At 38.4% G+C, this 24,086-nt stretch overlaps 2 protein-coding genes across 5 annotated transcripts in view; both read right to left on the bottom strand.

The window, feature by feature from the left end:
- Positions 1–4,869: 4,869 nt before the first annotated feature.
- On the bottom strand, positions 4,870–8,994 carry LOC106952613 (solute carrier family 25 member 44). Its single transcript, XM_015040835.1, has 4 exons — positions 8,792–8,994; positions 7,035–7,702; positions 6,739–6,866; positions 4,870–6,336 (listed from the first exon to the last, which is right to left on the bottom strand). The coding sequence occupies exons 2-4, from the start codon at positions 7,660–7,662 to the stop codon at positions 6,145–6,147; spliced, it is 948 nt and encodes a 315-aa protein (XP_014896321.1). The 5' UTR covers positions 7,663–7,702; positions 8,792–8,994; the 3' UTR covers positions 4,870–6,144.
- A 5,051-nt stretch (positions 8,995–14,045) lies between these two features.
- The window catches only part of shf (Src homology 2 domain containing F), a 103,977-nt gene continuing 93,936 nt past the window's right edge, over positions 14,046–24,086 (bottom strand). For all 4 annotated transcript variants that reach the window (XM_015040833.1, XM_015040832.1, XM_015040831.1 and 1 more), the window contains one exon: positions 14,046–17,141. In XM_015040833.1, the coding sequence (XP_014896319.1) occupies positions 16,955–17,141 (187 nt within the window). In that variant the 3' untranslated portion in view covers positions 14,046–16,954. The remainder of the gene's footprint in view (positions 17,142–24,086) is intronic.

Below are 24,086 nucleotides of genomic sequence, written 5' to 3'. Positions count from 1 at the left end.
TCTCCCTCCCTCTCTCCTCCCAGGGCGTAATGATCCAACACATCAAACCAAACCCCTCCACCCTGCCTCCACCTCTGCTTCCTCTCAACACACACACAGACGTGTACTTACAGACAGTTGGACACTTTGCTGGTAGTTTGCTCTGTGAGAGCTTTTAATGTTTGCAGATTGTTGCATTTATCGGTTATTTAAACCAGAGTCTTTCTCTTGAATCCTTGATCCTTTTCTGTACATAGACTTTACTTCAGCTGACAACTAACTTGTGATTGTTAAAGTTTGAAAATCGTGCTTGGAAGTTCATCATTAAACAAACAAAAACATGTATTTAGTATCCGACAAAGATAACCAGAGTAGAAACATAACGCAGATTTCAAATGTTATTATTGTTATGGAAGAAAAAGTGTCCAAACCAACTTTAGGCAACCAAAACTGAGTCATAACAGAGAGTTTTGACAATACTAAGAGGAGATTTTGGCTCGCATTTCTTTTCAGAATTGGTTTTAATTCAGCCACATTGGTTAGTATTTAGTATTCATTCATAACCAATCAGTTTAATGTCAAACCTGTGAGAGAAAATATTAAAGGTTTCATCAATTACTGTAAAGTAGACCCAAACCATCACACTACCACTGCTGTGTTTTCTTTCTTTCACTGAAATGGTGTTCGTTTTATAACATGATACAACAAGGTGTGTGTCATGTTATAATTGGTGGAAAACTAACACAGTTCTAAGAATTCCACTTTTGTTTCTTCAAATTTACCAAAAGGTCTTAAGATCAGCAAGAAGTTCTGTTGGCAAACATGAGACAGACCTTTATGTTTGTATTGGTCAGTAATGGTTTTGGTATCAACCTGATACCAAGTAAATACACAGCCTGTATAGACCGATTCCAAAACCGATACCAATACTGTTTAAGTTTGTTGTCAAGTGTCTGATCTTTAAACTTGTTTGTGATTTTCCCATACTTTGTTCAAACCTTGGACAGAATTTGGACAAGGTTTATATAATCTACCAAATACTTATTTACATGATTCTTGCACATTCTTCCTCAACAAAAAAAAAGTGCAAAATATTATAATTTGAGAGCAAATTCAAACAAAAAGAACATTTGGGGGTAGTGTTGAGAAACTTCAAAAATAAAATACAATTTCAACATGGAATCTGAAACTAAAGTATCAAGGTTAGCATGCAAGTATAAATCTTATACTGATACTGACTTGGTATTGATACTATCAATATTTTGGATGGATCTGCCCACCTCTAGTTTTGGATTTCAAACTCTCTCATTCATTTTGCCCAGTCTCTTTCTTATTGTTTATTGACAAATGCTGATCTTAACAGAGCAAAGCTTTGACTGCAGAGCTTTAGACGTTCTGGGTTCTTTTGCGACCCAGGTTGTCATCCAAGAGCCCATGGATGTGTCCATGGGCTCTTGGGAGTGATTTTGGAAGGACAGGCAGTCCTGGGAAGGTTCACCACTGATCCATGTTTTCTTCATTTTTGGGTTATGGCTCTCTTTGTGGTTCACTGGAGTCCTGCAGCCTTGGAAACAGCATTTGCAACATTTTCCAGACTGACAGATGTGAATGACTTTGCTTTTCATCTATTCTTGAATTTCTTTAGACATCGGCTTATGAGGTCTATTAGCCTATTTCACGTTGTCAGACAGCGGCTTTACAGGTGATCATGGCTTAGAAAGGGAATCACTTGTATTTTTGACAAGTAGTCAGTAGTTTTGATTAGCTTTTATCAGTCAAATGAAATAATTTCCATTTCCATTTTATATTTACTCCCTTAACCTTTTAAGTGTAAATTTGTTTGAAGAATTAAAACATTTAAACGTAACAACAAAAAAATTGTAATGTGATACTTATTTACAGCACTGCAGTAACTTCCTATTAGCATCATTTAAAAAATTTCTGAACTATCCTTTTACTACATGGATGATATTTCCAACACCTGAAAGCTGAATATTGTTTTTATACACATTCCTCATATTTATGTTGCAGACACCCTTTCACAACTTTCATCTTAAAGAACTCCACCCTCAAAAACATCAATGTGTCAACATTATTTCCTAAACCAATGAACTTTTGTCATGTTTGAATTAGGTGGTTATTAATAGAGACACTGATGATTATTTAAACTTACAGTGGAGGCTGTCGGTGATCTTCACCCACAGCCAGACTGACTGCTTCATTTTACAAATTGGCAGAGTGAAGATGTCAGCAAACCATATTTACTTACTTTTATGAAGAATAAATGCTCCACCTTTAAAAAGAATTAGGGATTGTTTGAGGGTAGCTTTGAGACGCAAAAGAGGAAAATGTCGACAAATTTCTATGGCTTTATGAAATCTACTGCCTCTGCATTATCCATTATTTTCTTGAATTGACTTATCTAACAAATAATAATAATATACATATCAGCTCTGTGTTGTGTGTCTTGTTGGAACTTGATCATTCTTTTTGTTTTCCTTTATTTATTCTTCACTGTATAAAATAAAGATGTTTGTGGAAACGGAACTGAAGTGTTTCACTCAGGAAGATTGATACTGTTCTGTTTCTTGAATTAATGCTCTTCAGTTTCTGGACGAGAGGAGGCTAAATAACCTTCCTCTCCTCCATCTACGTCAATTAAGATTTTAACTGATCACCTTTTCAAGGAATGCGCATAAAAAAAAAATACTGATAACTTTCCATGTAAAGCCCCACTGCAGGCAACAACAGAAGGTTGTTGACCATTATCATTAAAACATTTATTTTCTATGGCTAGATTCCCTTTTATTAGATTCCTTTTCTCTCCTAAACAGGTTTTCTATCTCTCTGCTCTATGTGCAACGGTCTAGTTAATCTACTTTATGGTTACAGTAAAAAGTCACATTTCAATGCAACTAAAGCTGCTGTAATGCGAATAAAAGGCTTCAAGATTTACATTTATGTGGAACTTGTATCTAATGCAGACAGATTTTATGTGCATTCTTCCTCGGGACTATAACAATTAGACACCAACATAAATAAAAACCCCTCCTTTTAAAATCTGTTGGGTCTCTGGAGCTTCCTAAATCTCTAAACACTCTTCACATTGCTCTCCTTCTTTTCGATCATTTTGGGGCCGATCTCTTGCACAGCCACCTTTACATCCCATGAGAATGAGGGGCCCTTCCTCTAACCCTGGCCAAGTCAGATTTGTTCCCTTTCTGACAGTCCCTCATCAATCTTTTTGACAAAGTGCCTCCCAGACATGGCCTGATAATTAAGGCACAGAGCAGAGAAGGGGGGGCACTCTGTCATCCCACCAGGAACTGTCAGCGCGCCTCAAAGAGGGCCTCCCTGTTTGCTTCATTCATCTGTGGATTTGTCTGCCGGTCTCTGGGTGGTTTTATTTCCAAAAGAGGACATTTGAATGAAAAGGGGATTGTTAAAAAAATATTAAGTGAAACTTGGAGAAAATTATAGAGCCGTGAAAGTGAAGTCTGCTGCCCTCTGTTGGGAAGTTAATGAAAGTTTTGTAAGAACATTACTTTTCTTGATTTATAAGTCTTGAGCAGTTTAGCTTTAGAGAACAGTGAAGTAAAGGCATTATAAATGCAACAATAGGAGTATTTCAGAATCATATACAGATGGCGTTACATTTTAGCTAAGAAGTATTTAAAGACTAAAATATTGACTAATTTTAGAAAATGTGTAAAACAAAGAGTAAGAACTGCAGATTTAAACTGCAGGTTAAAATAATATATGTCATTTCAAGTGCCACATCCATTCAGTTAAACAGTTTAAAATCTTCTGCAGATGCTTTCATTTCAATTTCTAACCAGCATAATGAGATGCGACCTTTGGTGTCAGGGAGTCACTTTTCATAAGATGTATGGTCGCCCCACGGTTATGCTCACATCAGAAAAACACATTAACAACACGGTGGCACAATCTGATGTTTCCCCTCAGACCTTATCAGAAACCCCCCTGAGGACAGAATAGGAAGGAACATTATTGACTTTCCTCTAAAATATGCAGGATATCTTATATCAAACAAAGGCTATTTCCACTATTTCTTTAAGATTATTGAAGGTCAACAAGTTCCGAATTTAAAGAAACACTTAAATTTTAAAATAAATATGAGGTTCTGGGGAGTTCTTAGCAGGACCCAGTATCTTACTTGTAAAACCTTAATTTCACTCCTTGACCCAGTTGGATAAGCTATGTAAAGAAAAGTACAACTGTATGAGGCAGCAATGATTTCAACTTTAGATTTATTTTTTTAGATTTCAGTTTTTCTTTAGATCAGAGGCTCTCAGATGATCAGCCAAAGTTTGAGAAACACCGTCTCACCTTACGGATGAGATCACATCTCTGAGCCAGTTTGATCCACTAACAAAAAAAAAAAAAAACAAGGGGCCCTTGGTTATAAACTTTTTTGTCTGTGAATGGCTGTTCTATAATATGCAATGTGTACAAATGTGTTACTGTTCGTATTGTACAGGTGAGCTTCTAAACTGAATAGTTAAAAAAATATATTCTGAATTGAACAATCCATGCAGATAATCTGACTAATAGCTTGTTAAACTTGGGTAGGAGAAGAAAACTATTTTAATCGTAGCCAATGTTTTTTCAATATTTTAAGTCTGAAGGCCTTTATGAAATTCACCTAAAAGTGTTAGAGGTGGCATAACTATATTACGTCATTTTATAATCTTTTGCCAGTTTTAGTCATTGATTATGTTAGTTATAAATATTTCAAACTTATATTTAATAATTTACTGCAGGTAAAAGTTTACCAGGATCTGCATTTGCATTCAGTACAGAGTTCAGCAGCGACATCCAGCTGAAAACATGTTTACTAGTCAGATGGTAATAATAAGAGACCAGAAATGTTGTTTAAAACCACATGTATTTTAGAGCAGAGAGGCATCAACAACAGTTGGTCAATCACAAAAAATGAAAAACACTTTCAGTGATACTGGGAGCTGTGCAAAAACAAAACAAAACACTCAAAATTGAAAGTTAGTATCATTTGACTGGAGATCGGCAAGTTGCAGTACCATCTTCTCAGTAGTTCACAGAATCTCAACAAGTCTGGATATAAAGAAATAAAGCCTGTGCAGTTCTGGCTTCAATTAAAAAAAGTTTCTGCAACAGTCTGCCAGTCACACTAAAACCTGCTCTTACTCTCACTCCTTTTCAACAGCATCTAATTTATGTTACGCATAAAAATAGGATCATTTCTACAAATTAAATGGACCATTTAAAATATAATCTCTCTTCTAAACTGCAACAAATTTTTCCTCAATGAGGACATTCATACAAGAGCAGGAAACTGCATAAACAGCATTGAACCACAATAGTTTCACAAAATAAGAAGCAAAATACAGCAAAATGACATTGACATTAAAAGCTCTGTGGTTATCACCCCAAAATGAAAATAAATTGGGTAAAATTAGTTCCTCTAAGATATGTCAATCCACACATTTTGTACTGAAAAGGACAAAACGTTATTGCACTCAAATATTTCACAAAAGGGTAATGGTGTTCACTCAGAGTTGCTTGGACAGTTTTAACAAGCAAAAGATTTCAATGACACAAACCTTCCTGTACAATAAAGACAGAAATTATAAACCCAGAATGATCAACATCAGGATAATATTCCTGAAAAATACTCATAAAATAGTGTACTTGTATATGCAACAGAGATGAAATAAAAACAAAGATTAATTTAATTGCCTTTTAAAAAGAGGCAATTAAAAAACAGTTTGGCAAAAAACAAAGAAAAAGTTAGTTGCTGCAGTCGGTAGTTTGACTTTCTGAGCTGAACTTTAGTGAAAATCAGCTCTTTGCTTCAGGAGGACAACACAAACAAGAGAATAGTCACACAAAGATCAGTTCATCTCGTTGATGAGGGCTGAACATAAAAATATGTTTTTCTACTGCCGTCATGGTGTTGACGTCAAACGGAAACAAACTTGTTCAGCTGCATCACAAACTGAACCCTTCGTCTTTACAGGTAACTAACTCATAACATCATCAACGCTATAACGTTCTGACATCGTTTTCTTCTTGAAACAAATTCAGGAAGTCAACATGGGGGTTAAAAAAAGGGCCCATGGCCCAAATTTTTTTTCCCCCTTTTTTTTTTTTTTTTTTTTTTTTTTACCAGTGTCTTGAATCTACCAGCTCTGGTCGCAGGCTCAGTTTTTTCAGTGTCTCATAGCCAACCACCATGACGATGGCAGTGGGTGCTGATGAAATGATGCGGGCTGACAGTCCTTTGGTCAGTCCCCAGCAGCCCTCCTCTCTGATCAGCTCCCTGAACGTTTGAATGATCGAGGTCCTCCCTTCAACCTGAACACACACGATCAAATCAGGAAACGCTTCTTATGAGGCAACTGCTTTCATTATTCATTTTTGTGATGGAAGAGCTGCTGGTTTACTTGCATCAATATTTTTTTGAATGCAACTGTATCTGTATGGTTGAATGAACTACTGTGTGAAACCAAAATCACAAATATTCCCGTTTTTCCCTATATCAAGGTTTGTTGTACATCACATTACAAAACCAATATGTCTGTTTTTTTAATTCACTTACCAAGCAAAGGTTTTACAGGGACAAACTATGCTATTTTAATAAATTATATAACATGCTTTCAAAACTGAAACTAAAATTGCTGTGTCTGCAATTCCAGCCACTGTTCACACAAAAACGACAAATTAGATGCAGACAGGCAAATGATCAGTAACAGCTACCTGTACTCTGGCTCTGACCACATCCATGGGGTTGGTGACAGTCGAGGCAGTTGCAGCAGCTAAAGGTCCAGCCACGGCCTGAAGGACCAGGTGGGGGCAGTCACTGGGAGCCAGTATGGAGAGTTGCTCTGTTGACCATCGCAAATAGACAGTTTATCACCTAAACCCGACCCAAAGCTATTAGACGCAACTATCACTCTTTAGAAGCCCTGACAATGGAGACAGCATAAAGTTTAACATCTCTTTTGAGGTTTCTGAAAACCCCTGATCAGCATATAGAAAGTAAAAATGCTTACCGGCATAAAAGTGATAGAAAGGCCACCAGGCGGCACTGTTTGGGATGTAAGTGAGTAATGAAGCCACATATCCCTTGTAGAAACCCCTGAAGCCATCCGCAGCAAAAATCTGAGACACAATGTTCCTGGTTTGCCCGAAAAACCTGGCCGACTTCCTGTTCTCCGAGTTGGAACCGAGGCGGAAACGTGTGAGGTGCTCCCCCTGGCCCTGCATCATCAGCTGCTGGGACACAACATCTATGGGCACAGTGATGCTTTGAGCGACCAGGGAGGCAGAGCCCCCAGCCACCACCGACTTGACGGTATTGGCCTCAGAGTACTGGGAGACATACTTCCTCACCAGCTCGTAGGTGGTTATGTACGCCTGGCCTGAGACGACTGTGAAGGTGTTCACCATAAAGCCGCGGTACAGGCCTCGGACGCCCTCAGTCCGAAGGATCTTGAAGAAGGCATCGAAGGTCCCGCCGTAGAGAGATTTTCCCTTCTGCACCTGCAACCGTGTGCGGATCAGTGTAGCTGGGTAGACAGTGACCCGAATGGCCATTGTCATAAATATCCCAAAAGAGTAGAATTTCTTTTTATCGAGGTCCTCCCACTCGATGATTTGGATGTTCCCTTTCTGCTGCATCCTCCCAGCTGTGGTTCCCCCCTCATCAGACTGTAGCTGCCTGACAGCAGGGAAAACAAAACAAAAAAACAAGAGTGGGTCAGAATCTACTTAAAGATATCCCACAACTACAATTCAATAAGGATTAAACAGTTGTTTAAAGATGTAACAGACAAGTATGATGTCCAAAAGCCAGATGAGAATCTGTGGCCCAACATTTTCCCCATCAAATCTGACTGAGCTGGAGATATTTTTTTAAAGCAGAGTGGGGAATAATTTCATACTTAATAAATATTTGCAAGCTGTAAATATTTCTTAAGAAATATTGAAACAGAAATGTCCCGTATTTATTGTCCCGTAAGTGGAGAAATTCTATTCTATTCCCACTTTAGCATTGTTGAAAAAAAAAAAGCATTCAAGGGGCTGAATACATATGCATGCCACAATATTTAGCTTATTATTTGTAAATAAAGACGAAAACTAGGCATTGTTTACCTTGATAATACCCCATTGACCCATTTAATAAAATACATTGAAAATTGTGGGTTGAAATCCACAAAAATTTAAAGACTTCAATAGGTATGAATACTTTAGTAAAGAGCAGTGGGTTGTAGCGCTCACAGCCTAACATTTATGTTTCATCCAACATGAAACAATGACATGCTAAAATAATCCAATAAGTAAGAAACGCAGAGTTATCTAAAACTGTGGCTTCATTTGGAAATAAATACATCACTTATCTGTGACACAGGATCAAAGGTCAAGCCTGGCTAAAGCTAACTTTGTAAAGTTAGTTACCAAACAGCTCTGGCCAACAACACACAGAGTCGCGCTATTTTTATAACACTGTTTCAATAAAAGCCTGTTCTCCTGAAAAGTCCACAGTAAATATGGTCATGTGGGTTTCGGGCTGACCCTGGACTCCAAAGGACACAGCGTTCTCAAACCGAGGACGGACCTGACTGGTTTTTATCCAGTGACACTAGTTGCATATAGTGAAAGGGAGTTGAACAAACAGGAATCAACGACTTTTCTTACGAATAGCAGCTTTTTACCCGACGTATGTGTCCGTGTGTGTTCGCTGAAACTAAGCTAACTCTAAGGTACAAACTGTTAGCATCACTGAAAATAAACACTAAGAAGCACTTACCTCACCGGACAGACCTTCTGTGACTTCTAAGACATACTCTGAGAATATATAAGACTAGAAATGACAGGTTTAGAGGGTAACAGAACTCACTAGAGTCGCTAAATAGCGATAACCTCTTTCCTTTGCTGTTACAGCTCTTCCTGCTTTCATTCAAACGCCATGCTACCCAATGAACCAATCACAGCCAAGCTTCTTCTTCGTTGGTATTCCACTGTTACGTATGCAGTTTTTTCTTTTTTTTTGACGCACTACCTCCGCCGTCTGGTTTTACTTGTATGTTCTCATGTGCTATTGTCCTCTTGTAACATGGATGCTTTATCTGAAAACATATTCTGTTTTTGTAATTTTTCTTGATATTATATAACTAGATTCAATAGCACTTAAGAATTTTACAAACCTTTATTGTTTTTATTTGTAGACCTGATTTCGACCTGCAGTCACATGTTATGATGAAATTTGGGTTTTAGTCTTTTAGCATTGTCACTCAAACAGAATGTTACTTATTTATTTTTTAATATTTTTTATTTTTGTGTAGATCTAAATAATTTTGTATCTATGCCTGCTAAACCTTTAAATGTTGCACTGAAAGGTTCCAGCACATGCTTGGTGGAACCTTTTTAATAACAAAAGGGCAAAATATGGTATTTATTCCTTTCCTTTCCCGTTTCCTTTCCCGTTTTTGTAAACTCTGGTTTTAGAGACTTTCATTACCAATTCCTTAGTCTAAAATGTGTGATAAACAACAGCAGTCTGAGACAAAATACATCCACAAAAGCTAAACTGTAAGTTGAAAATAATCTTGAAACCAGCCCAGTTAGACATCCGTGGCAGATGTTAGAAACCATTATTATTTTCTCTCACCTTATATTTTACCTCTCTTTTAGAAAAAAAATGCATAGAGTAAGGGATGCAGCAACTTTGTTTTTATCTGTTTATTAGCAGAACGTTTTCGGTTTTTTTTTTTTTTGCATCACAGATAATTTAAGTGGACTTTCAATAATTTTTCTTTGAAAATGTGTAAAGAGTGGAGTGCAAACCTTTCTGTAACAAAGTGATTTGATTTTTTTTTTAATGCTCCAGTCAGCTCTGAGTTTACTATATATAATTTAGTTGGAATTCAGCACTATTCAGAACTCCTTCCTGCAAAACCTGGCTACACTACCTTTTTTTTTTTTTTAGCTTTTTATAATAACAGTGACACAGCCCCGATTTCAGTTGGCAGTGGTCAGTTATGATGTACTCTACAGCTTCTCCATAAGTGAACAAAGCAACTATAACTCCCCATTGTGATCATTTCATTGAGGAGATAATGATGCTAAAAGTTCCCCAAGTTATGTCTAAAAAAAAAAAAAAAAAGCTTATTTGTTGGGTTTCTTTCACCAGGGCCATTGGCAGTCCAAGCATCAACGGTTCAGGGACATGGAGGACATGGAGCTGCTGCTGAGGGCGCTGGAGGCAACAGATGGCAGTATCCAGGCTGCCCTCAGGCTCATATTTGCCGGAGGTCTCCAGACTCAAAATCCATATCCCACTGACACAACCCACAATACAGGCAAGAGTAGAAATGCATGGTGAAGATGTCTAAATGCTAACAAATAACGAGGAAATTACATTTTACACCATGCGGCTGTTGCACCAGGGCACTATTCAATTTTAATTAATGAACAGAACAGTTAAAACGAAGCTCCACAGGTCTTAGAAACAGATTTGTTGTTTTCAGTGATTATAATTACTAATGTGACAAGTTATAGGAAAACATGCAGGCGATGTAGTCCCCCAATATGTACACTAGATGGCAATGTAGTTGTTCACCAAAACAAACATGTCAGTATTATCTCTTTCTTGTTTTTCTTTCCTAAATTTAAATTTGCGCTCTTGACGTACCCTCTGCTGAAGCGTTTGGTGATGAATTGTTTTTAATCATAGCTTTGTTCCTCATATTTCAAAGAGGACATCGTGATTAGCCAGCCTGGGACATAAAAGCTGCACAGATATGCTGTTAGCTTTATTACCATCCACTGAGATGTAACTCTCATTGTTAGAACACTGTAACCATTAGCTGAACCCTCTTTTTTTCAAACCCCCTCCCAGCCTTATTACAGACAGATAGATTTGCTTTGTCTCGTTGTCTCCCATTTGGGTATTTTAGGGGAAGACACACTACGTCTGCCCCCCCGCCCCCATTCTCATGACTTTCCACAGCCCACCATCCTCCATCTACAGTAATTGCCCTGCTTAGTTTTATTGCTGCATCTGTGAATGTGACAGCTCAATCAGTGGATTGGCCTTTCATGAACACGGCACCCAAACAGCGCTTTGTGTCCGTCTGTCCTTGTTACCATTTTATAGTAGGCACCTGTGGGCAATTTCCACCTCAAACTGCCTTCAAGGGTGTTTTAAAAAACAAGATATTTCTATTGTGCTGAAGCAAAAAGTGTCACCGCTTCAATAAAAGCATTAGAGAATAAAAGCAACGCCGGCTTTCAAGCAAATTAAAGAGGAGACAGATGTGGTTTCTCTGCGAGACACTAGCATTTAAACTAAGCAGATACAATATATAGACCTGCTTTCTAACACTTCAGTGGCTGTTAAGCTTTGGAAGCGGATGCATCATTAAATACAATGTATATCCAGGGTAGTATATCACTTACATGCTTTTCAGTACACTGGCTGACTCTTTCTAAGCAGAGCCTTCACATCATTGTGGACAATTTTCTGAGCCAAATTACATTGCAAAGTTATCTTGGAGATCCATAAATGGTGCACCGAACACTATTATGGATATGATTGTAAAGACGCTTTGACACACCACATCAAGGTCCATTTTGTTTCTGAATGTAAGACTGCAGCTGATTGTGTGTAATCTTATAGATACGGATCAACATCATGGAGGCTCTTTTCACTTGTTTCTTTTCTTAATCATCTGAATATGAACATCTTGACTACCTCCAAAAACTTTTAATTAGTGTGTTCAACTAAACTGGTGCAAAAAGAAGATATTTTAGTGGTTGCAATAGGATAAAACATTCAAATGTTAATAATTTTGTAAGGCTAAAATTACACATAAATATAGAGAACTTGTATAGAGTTTTGTCACACTTTTACTTTGAAAAAGTGTGACAAACTGTGTTTTGCCTTTCCAGTGCACCAACTTTTGATTATAGACGTTTTCAATAATTCTGAAGAGACAATAATTGAGAGTTAGAATTGTCCAGCATGTTTTCGTCAGTTCTAGGATGTTGCATGAATGATAGATGCGTAATTTTGAAAGACCACTTGTGGGCAGAGGCAGGAAGCAGCATAAACAAGAATCGTCCCTTATGAATCAATCCCAGTGTTTTGAACTAGGCTCAGTTCTGCCCAATTACTCCCATGGCACCTTGGATTTATAGATAATGAGCAAGGGTCCTGCACTCTGTCATTACTGGCAGCATATCGGGCCAGAGGAAATAATCAGCACCAGGCGTGTTGAAATTGTGAGGAAGCTTGTCTAATCAAGCCTCCACAGACATGCAAAACAATGCAGACACTCTTCTATGTAGATGAAATCCTCAAACATCTCAAAGCAGGAGGAAAGGATCGGGTTAGCATAATGGCCTCTGTATGCTTTTGTCTCTCTGAAAGAAGGCAACTCACGTGACGTCAGGTCTGTTACCCAAGATTGGTTTCCACTGGGTATGACTGAACAGAATATGAAATGCGGTTCCGTTAGATACAAGGCTGTTTTGTAGCCTCATCGCCCACTCATTGCTTTCAAGCCATGCTTCTTATTCTTTCTGCCTCTTTCTCAACACTTACTTTGTCCACAAAGCTTCTTTGATGCATTTGATCCCAGATACTTTAACCCCTTTATGGAGTTTCTCTGGAAGAGAAAGAGGCTGCAGCAGAGTGGAGGGCAAAGACTGCATTTCAAAGTAAGCGAGTTAAGTCTGAAATACCATCTCTAGGTTTTGTTTTAACTGAAATTGATGATTTAATTGAATATTGTGAAATTCTTGGCAAAATCTAAAATTACAGTTTCTATTTCAATTGATTTTTGAAATTTGCTTTTTTTATTTTATTTTTATTTTTTACTAGATTTAAGTTTTGTTTTGCTTAGACAGAGAGAAAATTAAAATTCAATATTGCACACAGTCATATTAACAAATAAATTCTGGGGTTATTGTGCGAGCCAACTTTGGTTTGTGCAGCGCAGGTTTCTGCCAACAATCACGGAACTCGAGATGCTTTCATCAGCCCCCTGCGTGTGCTCCTTCCGCATGTCAGCCAGCTGCGTTCTGGCCAAAATGTGTTGGTAAAAACCGCTTTATCCTCACAATGCAGCGGTTCCAAAAGCAATCGCAGAGAAGGAGCCAAGGGATTTAACTGTTTAAGCTGCCTTCAGCTGTAATGAGCGCTAAACTGCCAGCCTTTAGGTGAACAGTGGGGCTGTGTTTGGTGACAAACGAACGCATTGAAAATAGTCTTATACTGCTGCTGCATTGCAAAAGTAAACTGGATATTTTGTCTTAGCATTGTTGCAGACTGGGAAATTCAGAAGTAAAACTTAAAAGCCTTATCTCACCACTGCTCATTTAACACTACTCAAACAGTTAGTGAAGGTATTTTTTATTTTTTTTTATGGGAATCTATTATGCTTCCTTGAAGAGGATTCATAAGAAGAATAAATAACACACAACCTATTGACCAATTGGGAGACTTCTGAAGGCATTTATAAGTTTGGGGTACTATGATACCCCTGGCCTGGGAACGCCTTGGGGGTTCCCCCAGAGGAGCTGGAAGAAGTGGCTGGGGAAAGGGAAGTCTGGGCCTCCCTTCTGAAGCTGCTGCCCCCGCGACCCGACCCCGGACAAGCGGAAGAAAATGGATGGATGGATGGATGATAAAAACAGTTTCTTTCCTCTCCAAGTTAGACACTATTTTGCCATAGTCTAACACATTAAATCCTAATAGAAGACTTGGTTGAAATGTGACAATTTGTGAACCAGATGAATAGGAACAAACTTTTGCAAAGCACTGGATATATCACAGAACCTGGCAGCATCAAGGATTAATAAACAACAAGTGGTTGAATACTGGTGCTAGATTCTGTCCTTGATTCAAACAGTGGTTCATCTTCCCTAAATATTGAGAGGCTTCACCATGGTAACTGGTGCTGGAAGAGATACTGGAGGAGGCTTTTACCTCACAAAATAATGACGTTTTCTTCTGATGTTGGTGTGTGAGGGTGCAGACAGGAAAAACACAATACACATTAAACTCATAAACCCAACTTTATTTATTTTTGCACCATGATGCCTCTATGTCCCCATTTAATACATTCAGTATATACATTTGGCCATGGGGGACTTTACAGAGATGCGTTACACTAGTGCATACATACGTGGCACGAAAATGTACACAAGGAAAACTCAGACATGCCACGTTACCACGATAAAGCAATAACACGAGAGAAGACCCGGGGCGAGTCGATGGCTGATGTACGCAGACACACACGCGCATTCACACACGCAGTTCATGGCTTTATGCATGCACAACAGCTTTTTAACACACACACACACACACACACACACACACACATAACCTTTAAGACACTTGCGATGGAGAGAGGGGCTCTTTCAGGTTTCCATAATAGAAATACGAGGATGTTAAGAATGTCTCTGCTGACTGCAGCAAATTCCTCCCCCTCATCACAACTCCCTTCCCTCCAACTCCCTTGTACTCCAGCTCCACTACAAGTCTCCTTTCCTTTTTCCCAAAGCTAAGGCCTCTCAGCAGGCAGTGCTGCCATCATACATGGGCTCTTTCCTTTAGTGGAGTAGTACTCATCAGCAGCAGGAACTATATAAAGAGCCACTTCTATCATAATCATATCTGCTAAACCCTGAACATTCGCGACAAAAAAAGACACGATACATAGTTTATTTTAAAATTAGCTTTCTAACTTCAGATATCTTCTCTCAAGAGAACACAGGTCCACAATGACAACATACTATTCCTCATTAAAGCACAAAGACACACCCTCAGAATGCAATGTCTGTCTGCCCACTTCCTACGCCTCTAACCGGGTCACTCTCCCGATTACGTCTCCTCTTCCTCCTCCTGCCGGACCTATTGTACCATCATAAGCTTTTCACTGAGGCACAAACTCCACCCAGTTTCCCCTTTTAATGACTGCAGTTTACAGTTGCATAGCACACAGCAGGAGTAATGGTGAAAGCCAAAATGTATTCCACTTTTACAATAAATTGTGTCAGATATCTTGGGTCACTTCCAGCCTAAACCATTTTGCTGTTACATGCTCATTAAAGCATTGTACAGTACTTCAAACATGCGTATTAGACTGCATTTATGATGTCACGCTTTGAACAAATCCATTTGCTCTGTCATATGAATGATTATTGGTTTGGGACAAAGTAGAAAAATTGGACCAAAAGCCTAACAGTGCTGCTTTGAGGTGCTAAAAAGATACAGAACAAAAGTAAAAAAAAAAAAAAAAAGAAGAAAAAAAATCACCTATAAGTGCTTCTTTTTAGAATTTAGAGGTGAAACAAAGATCTAGCATCCAGAAATGTTTGAGCACAAGCAGTAAGCAGGTCTCAGCAGGGTTAGACTGAATGTGAACACATTCTCTTAAGCATCCAAACAGTGTACAAGTGGACATCTGAAGGTTTTAATGCAAAGTGGTAGCATGATCGGCTGAAGGAAGGTGTTCAAATGGTTCGGACGGGCAGTGCTGTGATTGATGTGTTGGCCCGGTGGGTTGGTGGGTGGGCGAGTGCTTGGCAACCTTGTTGGACATGTGTCTCAGAGGCAAGCGTGCACTTAGCAGAGCAGGAGACAAGAAAACAACGCAAAGTTCCTAAAACCCCCAAGATTCCATCAGAACAAGGAGGGCGAGCAGGTTGAAGCGGAAAAACGTCGGTAATAGTTACCCAGAATAAATAACAGTCACAGAACAATCGCTGAAAGCAGGATTGGGAAATTAGCTGATCTAAGCTGACTTATTTGACCCCATGCATTATAAGGCATTAAGCAAACATTTGTTACTGACATCACATAGTATTTATAACAGTGACGATACATACAATTCCTGATCTGAAACAAAAAGGCTTGTTCTTATAATTCTGATCATTTTTATAAAGAAAGAAAAAAATATGTTCCTAAAACCAATGACACAGTTTTAAGGTGATTGGGAATGTCACAGGGAGAGCAGATCGATGTCTACAATCCCATTGTACCTATTGATCTGCAGATGGGGGAATGAAATTGATTTTCTGAGGTAGACAATGCAGGCATATTTCATTCTCCCCCATGCAAAGCCATTCCACGCAGGGGTAGGGGGGATAATTTGGTCCATTTGGACAGGCTCCGGTCTCCAGCCTTGGCCAATTTTACTGTGTCAGATGGGTTGACCCATCCATCATGCTTTTCCTGCCTGTCTCACCATCGTGGTACTTACATTGTCACTGGCGTGATACACCCACTCAGTGATGGATAGCAGACAACATGCACTATGACAACATAGAGACATCAGTCTGCTCAGCTCACAGGCCTCTTGTTTACCCACAGCTGGGGATTCATACTCGGTCACGTTATTCAATATCTGGGTTGCTGCGCAAGGTCTGCGTGGACAATATTGTGCAACAGGCATCATAAATGTTGTCGTCCTTGTTTTCTCTTCAAGTCCCCTTTGAAATAAAAGTAAAGCAACAACAGTGCCTATCCAAATGAGATGCTCAAACAGCTGGAACAGGTACAATAGTTTAGGAGAAAAGACTGACCCCAGTGACCAATGATGTGTTGTACCTCTCTTTTCTTTGAGTGTTAAGTGCTACGAGCTCTCAGCTCAACAATTACTGAAATGATGCTCATGAGATAATCAGTCTCCAATGCGATAAGAGTACGTCCGCATAAATAAAACACAACAAAGTAATAAAAACATCTGGAATATTGAGTCTGTTTGTATGAGATAGTATGAAAGTGGCCTTCGAAACCCGTTTGGAATCCTTCAGCCAGTGAGGTGAGTCAGAATCAGCAGTTTCGAATGCCGATGTTCATGTTCCCGTAATTTCTGCCCAGACGGAAGGGAAGCGCAGAGGCATGAGGACGGGCCCAGTGAGTCCTGCGTTGGGTCGGACGCCTGCCACATGCCCCACAGCACTATAGTGTCCTGATGCCTACGGGGTACAGCAGGGACATGTGTTCAGCCCCCTTAATGGGCAGCTTGCAGCTTGAGTAGAAGTGTATGATCTCAGGTACGCTGTCGAAGGGGCCACTGTTCTGGCCCAGGATGTACTTGTTCTCCTTGGTCCGTGACAGTTTCATGTGCATGAAGCCCTGGCTGCTCCTGGAGACAGACAAGGGAAAAAAACAAAACAAAACGAAAAAAACCACAAACCGTTAGCAAGTATACAACAGAAAATCTTTTAGACTGCCCAGCATTCAGATTAGAAATAAATCACATACATTCATGGCTTAAAACATTAATGAGATAAGGGTGGAAAGAATAGAGCTCTCTGTGGATCATCTCTTCCTGATTGGCACCTGCTTCTGTTTTTATATATAAAACATAACAATGCTGTAAAAGCCGGATTACCTCTGATAAGGTCGAAGCCACCTGGAGCTCAGACTAAAAGGGAAGGATGCTTAAGGTCCCTAGAATTCAAGCAGCACATAAAGATTGGGCTGATGAACCCCCTGGATAAATCACTTAAGCTACAGCAATAAAGGCACAGCAAATTAAAAGCCCCCAGTGTGCCAGGAGCTTTGGATCAATACATTTTACAGTGTGCCAGTAATCTGCTGCCTAAAAATAGAAAGTTTTTTTGAGCAGCGTGGGAGGTGTTAAGTAATGCAGCACTAGGCTTTAATGAAGGAAAATACATAAATGTTTCCTATATGCAGCAAAAATATGCATTAGGAGAATTTGTCCTTGCACAACACTTCAACATAAAATCTCTTTTAATCATTGGATGCTTCAAATTAAGCTCAAATATATTGTAGCACATAATGGCATGTGTTTAACATGATCTGAAATGTTTTTTTTTCTACCTCACTGAACTTCCACCTGATCTATTCCAAGTTTTTTCTTCTTATTGGAAATGTAAGCTCTGGATTTAAAAAAGACAATGGGAGAAAATTACAGCGTTTATATTAAGGAAATAATAAATGACAGAAAAAGGAATAGGGGATATAATAATTCATAAAGCAATCCAATAAGCAAACATTAGATGCAAGGATTGGTGGATTTTTTTTCCCAATACTCCTCTTTTTCCAGGCTTATGTAGACTTGGAAAATGCTTCAATAGTGTCATACTTTTACAACTTTTAAATTAATTCTCCAACACCTATTTTTTTCTACAACAGAAACACAATTAATATTTTGCTAAACATACTATTTTAAAAAGATGCTATTGTGAATCTGATATATTTTTATTGAAGGATATCAAATCCTTGGAATGTCATTGTTTTACTGCAAGACTACAGAGCAGGCATGTTTAAGGTGCTAAATAGCAGATATATGGTGTATTTATGAAGAAAAAAGGAATGGGTGACTGCTTTATACAAGCATCAAACAGGCACAAATTTCTGATATATATATATATATATATATATATATATATATATACACACATATATATATATCCTTGTACCCTTGTGGTGTACAGCCTAAATGAAAACATAAACAAAAACAAAGTATCACTTTTTCTAATGATGGGGTCAATTTAGGAAAAGACATAAAATTTCAAGTCGGAAAGATTGTTTAGGGTATTTTTTCTACATCTAAACATGCTAGTGGGTTACTTTTGACCCGGAAGACAACACTAGGGTTAATCAATACACACAAAATTCTTACTTGTAACCACCCACCAATATATCCTGCTATATTTATATGCATATTCACATAGTGTTATCTGTGACAAACAGGAGCATAAACAAGGCTTTAGGCACCTTCTGTGCAAGTCTGTACTTTGCAAATCATGTAATTTCATGATAGAGCTGGCGGTAGTTCTCCCTTCCTGCATGCAAATAAACAAACCAGACAAATATCTACAGAGTTCAATTAAAGGACAACCATTAAGAATGAATAAAGAAGAATATATAAATACAGATTTAAATCAATGAGTGCAGTTCCAGTTTTAGGAATTCTCTTGCTGTAAATTCAGAGATTACAGAGAATACATCAAGATTCAAGTTTCTTTTCATGGAGACTGAATGGGGGGCATATTTTAAAACTAAAAAGCATTTCATAGACGAGTCAGAAATGCAGGATTGCTAAGCTACAAACTGAAGTAAACAAAACTATGAGACTGCTCCATTACTGCCCCTCTGGTTTCCATTTCAGAGCAAAATCATTAAGTCTATCACAGTTTGAAGAGAATGGGACAAATGCTTCCCCTAATGCATTTCTTTCCAGTTTCATGATTCTGCAAACTTAAGAAAAAAAAAATAGCTCTGTAAAATGCGTCTGATGAATCTTCAGCATGAACACTGCGCTGGCAGGAGGGTGTTAGGTTACTCAGAGCCACACTTAAAAAGGCAAACACATCAATAACAGCATTTTTAGATTCCCAGCTGGTTTCCCAATCGGAGTTCAGAGCTCCTTATCACGTTACGGTCCAGCAGAGACAGAAACCAGGACACAGCAGTGTTGTTGATAAAATGAATGTGGGGCTGTTTTTAGAGCTGACAGGCCTTTGTAGCGTTATCATATTCCTGTGTTTGTGGACCCTCTATTTGTGTAATCAGGATGAATCTCACCAGGGAGGTCTGCTGTCGTGTTTATTGAGGTTTATGACTTTGATTTGAACCGAGCGGCACTCAAAGCAGGAACAGCCTGACAGCTTATCTCCACCTCCAGCATATTGGATTGCTTTGTGAATGATGCTCTCTGCATTATGAATCCACAGCAGCTGAAACTGAGAAGTCATCAGCCAAAATGATGATGACCCCCCGTGTGACTTTTATTCAGGCATCAGATACTGTGTGCCTATTATTTCAAATGTGGACAAACTATAAAATAACTGGGATGATCCATGCCAAGCTATTAGTCACTAATATTATTTAATAGCTTAGCACTGGATGTTTTCATTACTTGTATCTCAACAAATTACATCCAATTTAACAAGTAAAACTCATTATTTAGATTCATTATACACAAACTGTTTGTCATTTTAAACAGTATAGCTTAATGAATCAGCCCAGATGTCAGTTTTCAGAAAATTAGAACATTAGATAATGTAGAAATGCCAGTGTACTGAAAATTGTCTGTGCCATACTGTATATGCACTCAATAACTATTCAGGTCTCCTTTTTAATAAAACTTTGCAGCAATGAGGCGTGGAATGAAGGCGACTGGTCAGTTTCACTGTTGATATGTTAAGGAAGGCCACATTGCTTTAGTAGTGACCCTCAGCGTGTCTACATTGCTACATCTGATGCTCTTTTTCTCTTACATTTTCTCTTAGGTTTTGGTCGGTGAGTTTGGTGGTCACTCATGTACAAAGATACCAAAGTACTGATACTTTTGGCATTGGAGGCATGTGCTGCGAAAAAATGAAACCAGTATCTCCTTTAAGCTGTTCATTAAAAAGAAGTTTGGAGTCAAGAGGAGAGTTCTAACTCTTGTTTGTGCATCTTTTTCTAACAGATTTTTCTTCCACTATACTTGGCACAGCACCAAGAGTCTGGTATTTACTGGATGTTGTTAATGTTAAATGGTCTCTAAATTGCCTAAAGGGCCTAATGAAAAATGTATACATGAACTTTTTCCTTCCACTCAACTTTCCATTAATATATTTGGATACAGCACTAAGAACACAGTTTTTGCACCAGTGACATTTTGTGCCCAACAGTCCTCATGAAGGGTGTCAGTGATTGTTGGATGATATAATGCATCATTTCTGTATTAAAATCCCTTTTTATTGGTCTTATGTAATATTAAAATTTTCTGAGAATTTGTGGTGTTTATTAGCTGTAAGTGGTAATGAAACTGCAAGCATTATATCCACACTGTTCATATGTCCATTCTCTAATGATATTGTAATATGTTGAGATGCACCTGTATATTATGAAAAATGCCTACATACACATATGCAAGTTTTTGTTACCAGCTGAATTTAGCTTTTCTATGTCTGCAAGCTGACATCAAACAGTCACCTGGAAACATCTGATTCTCTCTCTAACAACTTCTCCACTTAGACAGCTGAGACAAGCTGCACAAATCTGTTCTATGATGTGAAAAATGGGACAATGGTGCGCCCTGAAAACCTGTGGGGGGTTTAAAAACGTTTCAAACATGCCAAAGGAAGGAAAAATGGGAAAAAGGTGTTGGGCAGGTGAGCAGAAAAAAGGGTAATGAGTAATCTAAAAAAAAAAAGAGGAAAAAAAGGTTTCTGTTCAGACCAAATAGCTGAAAAGGCAGGAGGTCTTGGCGACGCCTGTCCTTATCAATAATGCAATGCACATTTGTGCCACCTCATGGCCTCATACATTTTTCAGCGACCTGAGACATGGAGGCTCTTCACCTTGGGTTTCCGCTCATTTTCTGTGGCAGCAGGAACATGTGGGAGGAGGCTGAACCCGGAGCCACCTCTGCCTGTAATGGTGGTGGCACCTGTCACTCCATCGAGTCAGATCTGTCTCTAGGTTTCACATGATTGAAGTCAAGGTCACAACAAGTTGCTCTGTGAAACCCAGGAGCTGAGATACTGTACAGTACAGCATAAACTCACACAGTATTCACACTGAACTTTTACAAATTTTGTCACATTACAAGCACAAACTTTAATGTGCTTTCACTGGATTTTATGTGTAAACCAAACACACACAGTACAACATGGATGAAGCAGAATAAATATAAAAATCAAAACAGTGTGGTGTATCTTTATGTTCATCTACTTTCCCTCTCATATGCCAAAAGAAACTATGGTGCATCAAATTGCCTTCAGAAGATTAGTAAACAGAATCCAACAGAGTGAAAGTTATTCTCAATATATTTTCAGCAGTTCTATGAAGGCCTCAAAAGTTTGCTAGAGAATATTAGTGAACAAATATCTTAATAGAGAAAACAAGTCTGGGATAAAAAGGTGGTGAAGTATAAAGAGAATCAGCTGTAAGGCTGTAAGAAAATATATTCATCAGGAGTGATGAATAGAAGTGCATGCCACATTGATAAACAAAAAAAATGTGTCATTTAATTTTTATGTCACAATCATGCACTTTATTGTTTTGGTCCATCACATAAATTTCCAATTAAAAAAAAATATATATACATTGAAGTTTGTTGATTTTACCTGACCAAATGTAAGAAAATGTCAAAGGATGTGAATACTCTTTACAACTTGTTTTAATGCCTTATGCTGAACTGAACCGAAGTAAGCTTTTCTTACTGCCTGGTTATAATTGGTCTGGGGAAAACAACAACCACAAATTGCCACATATAGTCAGTAAATCCTATAATCTTGCAATCTGATATTTCATTTGCGGCTGTAAAGCCCAGAGCATTAACTCATCTGTATTTCATTCTTATGGTGCAAAGGGGAGAATGGATTCTTGGTAGCTTCATAATTATTACTAAAAGAAAAAGCTTTATCGAAACTGAATGAATGTCTGTTCTTTCTGTGACTTAGCTTTAGTGGATTTATATCCATATTATTAGCAGATTTTAAACCTCAGTTTTTAGGTAAGACAATTAGTAAGTCTAGATCCTACCATTAGCAGTTCTTTATTAATACATGGATAAAATGTAAGGGGCTAACTCAGAGGGTTACTCTCCATCAAGATTTTGGAGACAGTGAGAAAAGTACTTGGACTTAGTCTCAAACACACTAAGTCCATGAGAAAATGTAAACTTTGTAAAAATAATACAATCTTTCTATGCATCAGAAAGACATCAACCCTAAGAATATTGAGAACATTACAATCTGAATGTAATTCCAAAACTGTGAATATATATTTTCTTGGAAAAAAAAGGGTCAAAATCCTTAATTTACCTGCTTTTCTGTATATATTTTCCCATAAACATTCAGCTGTATAAGCCTGCTGAATGACAGGGTTCATCTACATTTTATAAAGTGAAACAGCTACACTTTTCCAAGGTCAAATAATCAGAGATCTCATTCCTTTCTTTGTACATTTCTGAAATAGAAATACAAGTTCACCTAATTTCTCTTGAGGTCAGGCTTTATAAATGGAACCAAAAAAAATAATTTAAAAAGACAAAAGAAGAGGGATTAAAGTAAGATCCATTTCTCTCTACAACACCTAATTGTATGTACCATTACATATGTTTGGCTCTTTCAGCTCATTCTCCAGTTAGACATGCTCAGAACGGCAGTGGATCTGTGTTTTAGGAGTCTGATCATCTTTTTATCAGTACTTATACAAGGAAAACAAACAGCCGCTGAAGCAAAAGCAGATGATCATTCAGTGCAACAGAAAGAAACCCAGATAGCAACAGTGGCATGAAAAAAAAAAAAAAAAAACACTACATGAACAGTGAACAGAATCGTTTTCTCTTCCAAGACATATGAGCCTCAAGCAAGCTGAGCTCTGCTGCTATTGCAAAGGCTAATCAGTGTCTCTGTGCATATTATGGTTTCATCTCATATCAGGATTGACAGAGGGTTGCAGAGTATTACTCATATCTAACTTTTTTTTTAATCAACAAACTGTTTTTATTTAACCAAGATACTGAAATTTTAAAGCTGAATTGATACTGTTTATGTTTATTTTGGAAAGCTTTGGGGGGTTAAAGTTTCAGGATATGTTTCCATGTCAGTTTGTCCTTATTAGCTTGTAGAGGGAAACCAAAAGTGACTGCTCTGCGGGGCTTTGACACAGAGATAACCTCTCCCTGAGAAAACATTTGTGTCTAAGCTAATTAGAGAGGCTCCTTTTAACCCCCAGCAGGATGCATCAAAGAGTAGGGGGTCACCAACGATAGGGTAACCGGTATCCAAGCTGTGGACACTGGGCACGTCAGCAAATTAGGGAGGAGATGCTGTGAAATGAAGGGAACAAAGGTGACGTGGAGGACAGAGTAGGACCACAACATGTGGAAGAAAGACGTTTAAAGGGTCAAACTGTTTCCATCCAATAAGTAAGAATCAGCAACACAACAGACCACAGGTAAACAACTTGTTTGTGATGTCCTCTCAGCCACCAGCTGTTTTAACAGATGGTTGTTCACAATGAGGTCCAGGTCCTGCTGGAGGTTGCTTCCTTTCAAAAGGAGGCATTCTTGGGACACATGATATTAGAAAAACATGGAGTTGCTATATTATTGCTC

This window comes from Poecilia latipinna, unplaced genomic scaffold, assembly GCF_001443285.1.
Source record: "Poecilia latipinna isolate Pla-1442-1.1 unplaced genomic scaffold, P_latipinna-1.0 Scaffold530, whole genome shotgun sequence".
NCBI lineage: Eukaryota > Metazoa > Chordata > Actinopteri > Cyprinodontiformes > Poeciliidae > Poecilia > Poecilia latipinna.
This window is presented reverse-complemented; position numbering and strand designations above follow the sequence as displayed.